The 12695-nt window shown below is 33.5% G+C and overlaps 1 protein-coding gene across 1 annotated transcript in view; it reads right to left on the reverse strand.

Annotated features, from left to right (window-relative positions):
* Positions 1-1200: 1200 nt before the first annotated feature.
* Positions 1201-12695, reverse strand: part of scn5lab (sodium channel, voltage gated, type V-like, alpha b) — a 170741-nt gene continuing 159246 nt past the window's right edge. The window contains exons 22-27 of the mRNA XM_088918724.1: positions 9550-9825; positions 8219-8272; positions 6056-6193; positions 4824-4928; positions 3491-3761; positions 1201-2637 (exon numbers count right to left, since the gene is read on the reverse strand). Of these exons, the coding sequence (XP_088774850.1) occupies positions 1403-2637; positions 3491-3761; positions 4824-4928; positions 6056-6193; positions 8219-8272; positions 9550-9825 (2079 nt within the window). The 3' untranslated portion in view covers positions 1201-1402. The remainder of the gene's footprint in view (positions 2638-3490; positions 3762-4823; positions 4929-6055; positions 6194-8218; positions 8273-9549; positions 9826-12695) is intronic.

Consider the following 12695-nt stretch of genomic DNA (forward strand, 5'->3'; position numbering starts at 1 on the left):
ATAATTAATTCACTTGCAAGTCCCAAAATCATAAAGTGTGCCGCAATTTAAATGTAACACTATAGTGCAGTCTCAGGTGTTTTTACTCTAAGAGAAAAACTAGCAAAAGTTGAATGACTTCAAAAGAATCAAATGAATAGACCTATGTTCATACAGAACTCATACAATCAGGCACACATGTAGCTATTGCTACTTTACAAAGCCCTTCAGTAAACATTCATAATTACAGCTACTTCTTTTTTTTGCTTAAATCTTTTCGTGTTCATCGCTCCATTATTTAGAATTTAAAAGTCAGTTGGTCAATTATAATGAAAAAATAGCACTATAGAAAATAAGAATTGTGTTTCATGCAGGTCATGTGCTTTGACAGCACATTTTTTTTGCTTTCTTTTACCCTGAAAAGCCCTAATTAGCTTCCAATTGCAATTGCATTAGATCTGTAACAAAAATTTGCTTTTCAGAGAGATATTATTTTACATAAAGGATGATTATTTCTGAAAACATAAAAAGTCTTCCTGATATATGTTTTAATACTTGCCGTTAATCCAACAGGGGAAGCCAACGGATTTTTGCTTTGTGCCTAAGCTTTCAGAAATTTCTGGTCTTTCTAACCATTTAATGAAAACATTACTAGACCTGTTTCTGATTATGTACAGTATGATTGTCAAGCGCAGATGTCAGATACTGTGTTGACAAGCACAAAAGTAACCTTCCCTGTGAATTGTTTTCTATTCCTGCACCAACCCCATAAAAATACATGCAAACTCAGAAGTGCAATAATGCAAAAAGATAGCTAAAACTACATTTTAAATGATACAACCTGTCATTTTAGAATTTTACAGATAGAACCATTCATTTTAAACAGTGTAGCTAGTCGTTCCCATTGAAAAAGAGACAGCTATTGTCACAAGTAGAAAAATATCAAATACAATGATTATTGTACCTATATGAAAAGGACTATAATGTGTAAATAATGTGTTGCATTTTACTACTGTAGTTGTAGTTAGTTTTGTTTTATAAGCTATCATAAGGAATCACACCATTATAAGTAAGACCTTTAATGAATGCATACAGTCAAGCATTGTTCGTAAATATTGATAAATTGTATTTTTTCAGTCTAATAAATGATTATTACATCAGTGATATAATTGTTGGGACCCTGCAGAGGTCATTCATGCATATAAATATTAAGCACAGTTGATTAAGCAGGGTCAAAGGGATTTTGTGTAAGTTACACAGTCCCTTTGTGTATTCCACCAAAGTGGACAAGAAAAAATTTGATCATCCTATAAGCCCTGCCTTTTTTGTTTTGCAGCTAAAAAGTGTACAACTAGATTGAATCAGTGTTGTTTTAGTTATGTTACATTCGGTAAACAAGATTTAAAGCATTTCATAACCAGTGTTACAGAAATGACTCTCTGTCTCTGTCAGGATGTATGAAGGGTTCACTTTGATCAGTGTTCCTTGGGTCACTTATCACAACTTGGAAAATGTCACTAGTAGCTCTGGTTACACTGTCGTAAGATGGTGGGGAAGAGGTTGAGGATAATGTTTCCGTCATTTCTGTCTCGTGTCCGTAGTTTTCCTTAATCATGGATGCTATAAGACCTTCCTTCTCAGGAGGGTCTTCCACATCAATGTTCCCATCACTGTTTATGTGACGATACAGAAAGGAAGCTTGCCTCATTGACCTTCGGAGAAGGTGACGCCTGTAGGCTCTCTGAATTATGACAGCAGACACCTCCTCTTGCTTACGTCTGAGGGTAGTCGTGATGGGTTCGTAGGATATTTTGGAAGGGTTGGCCATCATGAATTTCTCCTCCATTTGTTGCTTCAAAGCATCCATTTCTCCTGACTCCCCTAAAACCCTTTTGGTGAAAGCAAACAAAATATCCAGACAGTGGATTTTGTCCCCACTAACCATAGGCAAGTCCATAGAGATGAGTTTGATTTTATTGGGCTTTGCAATGCGCAGTGGCTCCTCCAAAGAGTCTGCAAAGTCGGAGAGCTTGGCGTACTCAATAAACTGTGTTGCCTCAGGATCAAACTTTTCCCAGACCTCATAGAACATCTCAAAGTCATCCTCACTCAAAGGCTCTGTGCTTTCCTCAGTAGCTACACTGAAGTTTTCCAGAATTATGGCTATGTACATGTTCACAACAATAAGAAATGATATAATGATATAACTAACAAAAAAAGTGATGCCCACTGATGGGTTCCCACAGTCTCCCTTTGCGTTAGTGCCAGTGTGGGTTTTGTTTGCATCACACTCCTCAGGGGAATTGTTCAAAATGGGACTGAGCAGACTGTCCCAGCCAGCTGAGGTTGTGATTTGGAAAAGACAGATCATGCTGTTACCAAATGTTTCAAAATTAAACATGTCATCAATTCCACCCTGTTTTTTCACATAGGCAAAATTCGCCATACCAAAGATGGCATAGATGAACATCACAAGAAAAAGTAAAAGACCAATGTTGAATAATGCAGGAAGAGACATCATTAAGGCAAAAAGTAGAGTTCGAATTCCTTTGGCTCCACGTATAAGTCGAAGGACACGCCCGATGCGTGCAAGTCTGATGACACGGAACAATGTTGGCGACACAAAGTATTTCTCTATTATGTCAGCAAGAACAATTCCTGGAAAAAAAAGTACAAGTCAATTATAAAAAGACTTTTCTGTAGCGGTACCTACAGTATATATATCTATACTTTTTTTTCTTGTGAAGGTTGTTAATTTTCAAGGGAGTCAATTCTAAACTGGAATTTATCCTCTCTCTCATTTTTAATTCTAGAGAGGAGGAATTAGTCAAGGCTATTCTGACTTCCTTTCTTCAATTTGGTCTACAACTGACTAGGAGCAGTCATCTGCAATATGATTTTTTTAAATTAAAAATAATCAATCCAATTTTCACAAATCATTATTATTACTGTAATTTCCCCATATTTTAGTAGAATGTTGAAAGAGGTGTCCTGTCCTTTCTATTTAAAAGCTTCAGTTTGGGGTGTGTTTCTAGTGTGGAGATTTTCTCATAGTATAGACTGACATTTTTCAAATACTAAGTTTTGAAAAGACAGTTTTATCATATATCAGTATAATTTCAATTGGAAAAAAAGCTTTATCTGGAGACGTTATCATCATAATTACTATTTTATAATGTATTATAAGTCATGTTATTATATGTACAATTGTAGATCAATGTCATTTGCAAATATGCACACATAGAAAACATCTGATGAAGGGAAATATGGAAAATTAAAAAACTGTATGAAGGGATAACTTGTGCGGTCAAGCAGTATGAATAGTATGAGGCACCTAACAGGAAACGGTAATCTGTTTTTTTTGTAGTTTGAGCATTCTTAAATACTTAGAGTGCTTATTTGTTTACACTTTTATTAATATGTTACAGCTTATCTTACTAAAGATTTACCAGAAACATGTATGCAAGATTGAGCAAGGGCTCCACTTCTCAAGACTCCAAGTTGTACATACCCACAATTGAAAGGATGACCACTACAAAGTCAAAGATATTCCACCCAACAGTGAAGAAGTAGCAACGAAGTGCCATGATTTTAATGCAGCACTCCCCAGTGAAGATAACAATGAATGCCAGATTGATCTTATTGAGGATGTCCTCCATGCGCTTGGACTGGTCGTCTGTCTCCACCATCATAGTTACCATGTTCAAGCAGATCAAAATCATGATGATGATATCGAAGGCTTGTTTGGACACAACGTCAAAAAAAAATCCTTGAAATGGGTTCTGTATGAGGGGAAATAAAAAAGTAAATCAGTGCTCTGATTATCTGAGAAATTTCAGTTGTGATCCATTTATTTGGGTTTAGATTAACACGTGGTTCCAGCTGCTGAAAGTTTTAATGTTGTACTGCTTTCCATTCTATGTGATGTGATCAATATCAAATATTAGTAGTCTGAATACCCGGCAATTTTTTACCTTGCTAATATAACAGTTTTGTTTCTCTTGGGACAGATAATTAATGATTTTGCAATTGAATAGAGCTAATACTTTTAAAACAGTTTTTCTCAACTCGATTGCATCATAGAGTATATGATAAGGCTATACTGCTGGAAAAGCTAATTTATTTTATTTTATATATATATTTGATATTTGCTTTTTTCTCTGTAAAGATATTTCCAGTTAACATTGGCAAAAATCAGACAATCAAAGTTTATTAAAATAATACAGAATATAGAACAACTGGAAGGAAATAATACAGTAATACATTTTTGTATTTTTATTTTTATAGGCATCTAATTGGAAGGGGAGTCATGCCCATCCTACGCACACCCAGCACGGTATTTGACATGTGGCAAATTCCATGGCAATACAGAGGAGGCCTAGATGCAACAGGGGCCACACTAAAATCTCTGTAAGTCAGAGGGAAGTAGCAGGAGTCACTTCCGAGGGAGCCTTGGCCAGCTAATCACCCTACCCTCAGATGTGAACTGCTTGTTTGCCACTACTTGCAGAATGTCTAGCTAGTGACATGACCCGGGCATAAACCTATGATGTCAACAGACTTCATCCTGTGCTTGAAGCAAGTACCTTTACTTGTTCAGCCATTGTTGAGCACTGCCATGAAAATAATTAAATGCAGGGTTGTGTCTTAAATTTTAATTAAATTTTAAATAAATGAAATGAAAACTATTCCATCTTATTATCAAATAAAATATAGTGCATATAATTCCTACTATAAACACCCTTAAACACCCTTAAAGGATTCAATGACAGTTACATGTTGTGTCACTTTAAGGACATCCAAGACTAATGAAAAGAACTGTGTGCAGAAAATTAATGACTTACCAGTGGCCTTGGAATTGGCTTCTGAGGTTTTTTGGATCCAAGTTTTTTCATTGCATTATAGTATTTCTTCTGTTCTTCTGTCATAAAGATGTCTTGTCCCCCTAAGTACAGAAATTAATCCTTACCATTATTTTTGCTATCGGCACTTCTTTTTTACATTTAGAATTACCTATTAATTTTGATAAAAGGATTATCGGGATTCTCACTTTCATTACATCAAAGTTATGGATATAAATATTAGAAATAAAATAGATGATTTTGAGTTAGAGTTGCTGCAGTTACATGCGACAATGATAAGGAATACACAGGACATATGATACAGTATATTTATTTTTTTCTAAAAGATTTTGATTAAATTCCTTCAGAATATCAGATCTTAGATTGTATGCTATACTCATACAGAGAAATGTACATATTTGGATTGAGAATTGTTTAATAAATGGAAAACAGAGTGTACAGATAAGGGGTGGATCAGCAAATTGGGGCAATTTAATAAAAGGTTACACTAATGGGATCTGTACTAGGATAACTGATATTCTTAATTTATATCAATGATCTAGACTTTGATATAGTCAGTAAAGTAGTCACATTGGGAAATACTGAAATAGAAGAGATGACTTATGACAAAGGTGTTTATCTTGAATCATCATTTACTCCTTCTAGACACTGTGGGGAAGCAATAAAATAGCAAACAAAATGTTTGACTATATACTGTAGTTCAAATTGTAGAATTTAAATTGATGTTATGTTAATTGTATAATTTACTGTGTATTAGTATAATTAGTTTGATTATTTTGGATGTGTGTACAAGTTTGTTCATTACAGTATGACACTGTATTTCTGCCTGGTATCAGTCCAGAAAAGAGCAACTAGATACAGTATCTTCTGGGTCTAAAGGGAATGTCCTACACTGTCAGGCTGAAGAGTCTAAACCTTTTTAATCCTGAACAAAATCCATGGACACAATGCCTTCGCAATATCTTCTATTACTCACTTCTAATGAATCCTCATGAAAGTACCTAGCGTATTAGACATAAAAATACCTCATATGCTATTGTTGGGGAAAGATATCAGCAATAATGTCAAAATGATACATCCCGAAGATAAAAGAGAAGTAATCCAAAACAAAGTACAGAATACTCATTGTGCTCAATTAATTCAAAAATCCAAATTTCTGGACATGTAGGCATGTCTATTGGCAAGTGTTTTTCATGATAATATCAGATACTTATCTTCCTTTTTTGCTGGTTGAAGTTGTCTATTATGACACCAATGAAGAGATTCAATGTGAAAAATGATCCAAAGATGATGAAGATGACAAAGTAGAGGTACATGTACAGGTTGCTTTCTTTAACAGGTTGCTCTTCTAGCTGTTAAGTAAAAAGAAAAAAAAAACTTTTGTGCTTTGCATATATCCTTTCTATTAATTCCACAACAGCTGACCAACATCCCTTGTATGTAGCTGGGTCAAAATATACAAGTGACTGAAGTTTAAAGTTTCTGACTATGTTGATGTTTCATATACCAGGGGATGCACAGTGAAATATTATAAATAATAAACTGACACCGACCCAAAGCCTGTTCTAATTTTGAACACACTTAAAACTGCTAAACTTATGTGTGAGTCTGTGCAAAACATACTGAACTTCTGCAATGAAAAATCATTGCAGTTCTAATACATTACTTTATTACTAATACTATATAAAGTAATCTAATACATTACTTTATATATTAAATGTGTAATTAAATATGCAAAAAATAAAGATATACAATATGTCAATAATTTTATTTGATATATTTTATATTATTATATATTATTCTTTCATATATATTATATAAATATACAAATATGTCTATAAATAATAAAATCTGAATCAACTTATTGCTCTTGAGAAAATAGGCTGCTTTTGGATTTCATAAAATAAAAACAAAAAATGCTTTTTTAATTCAAATGGAATTGCTTATGTTTTCAGATTTTTACTGGGGGAATTTCCATGTACATTGCAATTTTACTCAAGACATGTTACTTGAAACAAATATAAACGGACCTACATCTGTTCACGTTTCCACTATTTTGCTTCAGGTTACCCACATGTAACTAAAGGTTGAGGTTTATTTAGCAATTTAACCATACAGTGTTTTCGGGGATTTATTTCTTCACATTATCTGGAAGGACCGAGTTCCCCATATAGAGAACATTTATATAGAGAAACAGCAGGGCAATACGAGCTTCTAAGATTTGGTTTAAATTAAATGTTTTAAACAACAGTTATAATAAATACAGCTGTGGAACAAATTCCCCTTGCCTGACTGTTAGTTAACTGTTGCCAACATGACTTGTTTTCCCAAGACAATTTTAGGTAATATATAGGTGTGTGACATGAGCTCAAATGGTCTAAAAACTGGGACATAAGTAGAACAGCAAAGGAGACATTATTGTAGAGAATCTCAGAAAAAATACAAACACCTTAATTAACCCAAGAAGGGAATGTGCAATTTATCTAATGAATTAACTAATAACCACCCAGTGTGTATATTTACAATAACCTAGGCCTTTAATGGCTTCTTTTGGCAGGTTAGCTGTAATTTAGTCCTTCATGGCCTGGCCTACCACATGAATGTATACAATGAAACCTTAAAGCCAAGGATTGGAGATCAGCAGAGAGGCAAGACTATAGATACTGTCATTAGTCAAGGTCATAAATATTTTGTCATGAAATGTGCGCTTTTGAGTGAAAGCAGGCATGTGTTATCCATGTTTTTCAGTATTCTAAATAAGGATTTGCTTTATGTTTTGCTCTCATTTGCCTTTCTTCACCAAAGACCTGATTGTCTTGAGCTTTTCTTCAGAACAGTACGTATAATCACATCACATGAGCATTGCCCCATATGTAAACTGAACCACTGACAACAAACTAACACATTTCTATTACCATTATATTAAATAAACAAATAAAAGTTTTATTTTCAACTGTTGTTTGTCGAACCTGAAGCTGACCACTGTTTAGATAACCTTGTTAAATAGTGTTTATAGTTAATATAGTATGTAAAAGGATTGGATTTCCAATAACATCGTGAATTCTAATTATGTTTTTTTTCAAACGGTCTTAATGATCACTCAATGTTCATTAAGTTTAATAAAAATATTTTAGAGAATCAAATGAAAAGAAATTGCCATGTTTTGTCCAAGCAATGACCATGAAAAATACCAAACTATTTTAGCTAAGCATCAATATCATTATAAGAGGCAGAGGACTCAGTTGAGTAGGCTGTTATAGAGTGAAAACATTGTCTATATCAATCTGAAAATGTTGACTCTTCCCTGTTTAACTTTTCACAATTGACTCCCTAAAAGAAAAAAAAAATGTCATGGAGAACTGTTTTACTGTACGTACCCCACGTGAATCCACTGCAGCATACATTATTTCCATCCAGCCTTTGAAAGTTGCCTTAAATGGGAGCAAAAATTATAACGTTTATTGATTGTTCTATCCTTCAAAATATCTTCTCCATATTTTCCTTGTTATTTCAACAGTTATTTGTATTTACTTTATTAAAAAGGTTTGTTTCTAACTTTCATTTAGCTTTCATTTATTACATTGCAAAAGATACACATTCAAACATGAGTGTTAATTATCAGTAATCCAACTTGCATATTTCAGCAGTCCTAACCCAACTCCCCAGCTCTTATCACAAACCCAACTCATCATTTAAATTTAAATGCAGTGGTTCTTGTTCCAACATCATTAGTTACTCAGACTGAGAATTTTGAGTTTTTAAAAGATAATAAAGCAATGTTTTCTTAGTTTTTTTGGTAAATCTTTTTTCAATTTGATTAGAAATGTGAAATACAGAAATGCAACTGATTCTGGGGCATCTGCTGGTTCACAGTACCATGTAAAGAATTACATTAGGAAAACTAAATTTGGATTTACTAAGAAAACACAGACGGTTTCCATTACATTGTATTTATTATGTTAGTATTTTTTTAGGTGTACAAATTGTTATATATTACTGAGGAACTTAAATATAAACTTTAAGCTTATTTAATGATTCAATGCTTTCAATATAAGCTTAGTTTAATACAATACTTCATACATATACCTACTGTACACAACTGGCTTTTGATTCAAGGGGTGAAATGGTCTATAATCTAATATAGGCAAAGAAAATAAAAATGTTAATTTTATATGAGTATAACTATTTCTATAGTTAACTATCTCTAATACAATTCACAAAGATTACATTTTGTGTCTAAGAATTAGATAATAGATGAATGTGTACATGGAAACTACCTTTTAAAAATAAAAGGTGCTAAAATGGCAAACACATATTCCTCTTTAAAAACTATTTTTGGAACACAAAAAAGGGAATGGAAGAGGTAGTTAACTTCAAGGTCTGTGGACTCCCATCAGAAGAAATGACTGCAGCTAGCCTTTTCCTTGGTAACCAGTAATTGCAGGCTTTTGTGTGTAACTAGTGACTGACTATTTCTAGATGCAAATGAAAGGCTTATATTGAGTGATGTCAGAGGAAAGATGGAACAGACCTAAGTGACTTGTTGCTAGGATACACTACCAACTAACTAAGTAGAAGAATGGGCTTAGAAAGTTTTTTTTTGCCAACTATTCTGCTAAAAATAATATTAAGTGTAATTCATCATTAATTTAAAAAATACTAGTGCTAAAGATTTCAATGACAATTTATAACAAGATGAAAAACTCACAACTTGTAAAAGGGCAAGATATCCAGCTCCGACATTATCAAAGTTTACTTTCACTTTGGTCCAGTAGTACAGTGTCATGTTGTTCATGGCTAGGCATTCACTTCTGTTGTTTATGTGGGAGGCATTGTACTGGTAACCTGCTTTGCTGACACACTTTCCAAACTTCCCTGCAAAGAGGTTCACCCCCATTATACTAAAAATCAACCAGAAGATCAGACAGACCAGTAGCACATTCATGATGGAGGGGATGGCCCCAATCAAGGCATTTACCACAACCTGTGAGGAGGAAAGAAACCAACAGTAACATGTCAGACTCTGAACATTACTCACCACTGTCAAAACACACACTGCTGCTCATAAGAATATCTTCCCAGTGGTAGTTAGGAGATATTGTTATATTGTTATTTTAGGTAATGTTTTATTTGACCAGACTGTCTTAAAAATGGAGAAAATATATTTTATCAATTGCTGTTTAGCTATTTATATTTCTATATAAGCACTCATGTATAACAGATCCAGTTACTTAAATATGTGTATACAAAGTGACTGACCAGCTTTAATAACGTTTTCTAGGGCAGGGATTTGATGCTGATGTGTAGATTGCATTACTACACTCCCATTTCATCTGTTCCTCTGGGTTGAAAGTCAAAACTGTGATTATGAAATTTTTGAGACTTTTAAGCAATTAAGTTAAAATTCAAGCCTGGCAGATAAACTCGATTGTAGACAAGCAAAGATTACCTGCAGGTAGTAAAAACAACCTATACATACAAATTGGGAAACACTGAGGTAGGGGGCTAGTTATGAAAAAAGACATACTTTACAGCAAAGACTCATCATTTACATCTTCTAAACAAAGTGCAGTAGTAATACAGGTAAACAATTTTAAAATACATCTAGAAAGCAGTGTAGAATTTTTTCAAAGGATGTTATCTTGAAATTGTGTAACTGTGCCGAATATCATGGTCATTTAAAATATTCCTGTTCTGAAATCTGTCTATATATGAATAGCTGGATACCATCCTAGGCTTAATGTCCCACACTGACAATGAACCTTTTTGGTCTTGAAAAGAGATTATGAATGAACCTGATTTAAGTTATCAAAGTTCTCAAAGGAACTGACACGAAGACCCAGTGAGCTTCAAAATGAACAGTGAAACATGAGCAAGAATACACAAGCACTTGTGCATGGAAGCGTATTCAAAACTTAAGACATGAGGCAAAGGAGTATGGGAGTATGGAAAAATCTACACAGCCATGTTGTCTAAGGCAATACTCTGACATTGATGAGATTCTCTGATCAATTAACTATTGACTATGGAACAAGCTATATGGGCTTATGAGCCTCCTTTTATTTGTAACATTTCTGATGTTCTTAGGATTAAATGCATTTTCTACCAATACAGCACTCGGTATTACTAGATTTTCTTTCATTATATTCCTGTGTTTACTTCTTACATCAAACACATGCAGCCTAATAACCAAGATCATTTATTTTTTAACAACAGTAATTAAAAACAAATACTGTTGTAATTTTCTATAAGACGTAAACCAGATTTACACATTGAAACAATAAATATTACATAATTTGTAAAAATTAAAACTGAGTATTAATTAAAGCTGGTCAGTCTTACATATAAATGTCACAGAAAACATAATTCAATGTGAGAATTAGACATTGCACAGATTAAGGCAATCTCTGGCACCATTCCTCACTTTATTATTTACTTTGCTAAACTGTAGGTGAATGTTCTAGAGCAGATTGGCAATCCAGTTCCTTTAAAGACAACTTAATTCATTTAATAGAATTCTCCAAATCATTACAGATAAATAACTGGAATAAATGCAAAATTGATCAATATATCGCAAAAAGTAAATCCATTATTTCATTAGACTTGCCTAAAACAAAACCCAGATTTTTCTAAGACTTTCCAGGACAAAGGTTAGATAACACTGATACAGAAAGTCCTATGCTTTCAGAGATTCTGATAAGAAAGTGTAAGTGTAAAGAATATACTGGTCCAGGCAGGGAATGAAGCAGTTAAGAGTCTAGGCTTCTGTTCTGATTGTCTGCAGAATACAATGTAGTGAAATTAATAGTCCCGTCCTAGACGTACTCCTAAAGATGAACTTGGGTCATTGAAACAGTCTAATTTAATTCTCACTGGCGAAGGAAATCTGAGCAGGAAAGAATGTAGCCAGAGAATGATGTATTAAATGAATGCAATCTGATTTTTAAAGTCTTCCCTAAAAAGGATATTTCATGCTTCACAGTTAATGAAAATTTCAGTGCCAGATGAGAACATAATTCAGGTTTTCAAACCAGCCTTGCACATTATTATCTAACTGAAACAATTACTAATTGGAGCAGTCTGCTGATCTGAGGCACTTGTGGACTAATGATAGTCAGCCAAGGCTGAGATAGTGCCAGAATAGGAGCAGTAAGGAGTTGTAACATAGTTCTCTTCCAAAAAATAGAGAGATACTAACTCAAAAAAACATGTCAGATATTTTTTTATTACTTGTATTGCTTTCAGTGGGATAATGAAGCAATATTTCCTTGTCTTTGAAACCTTTTCAATCATGAAGGACAAGCTGTCATTTGATACAATGTAATATTTAATTTGCAGTACACCATTTAAAAGGCATACTGTGAAGTGCAAGGCTATACTGTATTGCTGAATATTGACAATTTCTATTTAACAATTTGAAATCAAGTGTTTCTAAAGACTGCATGAAATACAGATGTGAATACAGCATTTAATTTAAACACTGCTATAACATGATCTGGCCTTTTCCAAGACTTGATACTTTGTGTGTCAATCCATGGGTAAAAAAATGTGGAAATTCAAATCACAAATGACATGTCAGTTTAAATATGAAAAAACACAATGATAAAATTTCGATACAAAACAACAAAAAGGCTTAAACTGTATATTATATTTTAACATTCACAAAATGTTACAGCCCAGATATTTCATGAAGAACTTCTGAAAGAAACCACCAAAATGCTTATACAGAAGAGTTAATATTTAACACAAGAACATGAAGGTGTTAGTGAATAAATGTTAGGTCTGAAAAATATCACTTATGAAATTTTACATACACTGAAAGGCATTAAAATAGAACAAGCGGTTGTTGTGTTT

This window comes from Atractosteus spatula, chromosome 6 (genome assembly GCF_055471065.1).
Source record: "Atractosteus spatula isolate fAtrSpa1 chromosome 6, fAtrSpa1.hap1, whole genome shotgun sequence".
NCBI lineage: Eukaryota > Metazoa > Chordata > Actinopteri > Semionotiformes > Lepisosteidae > Atractosteus > Atractosteus spatula.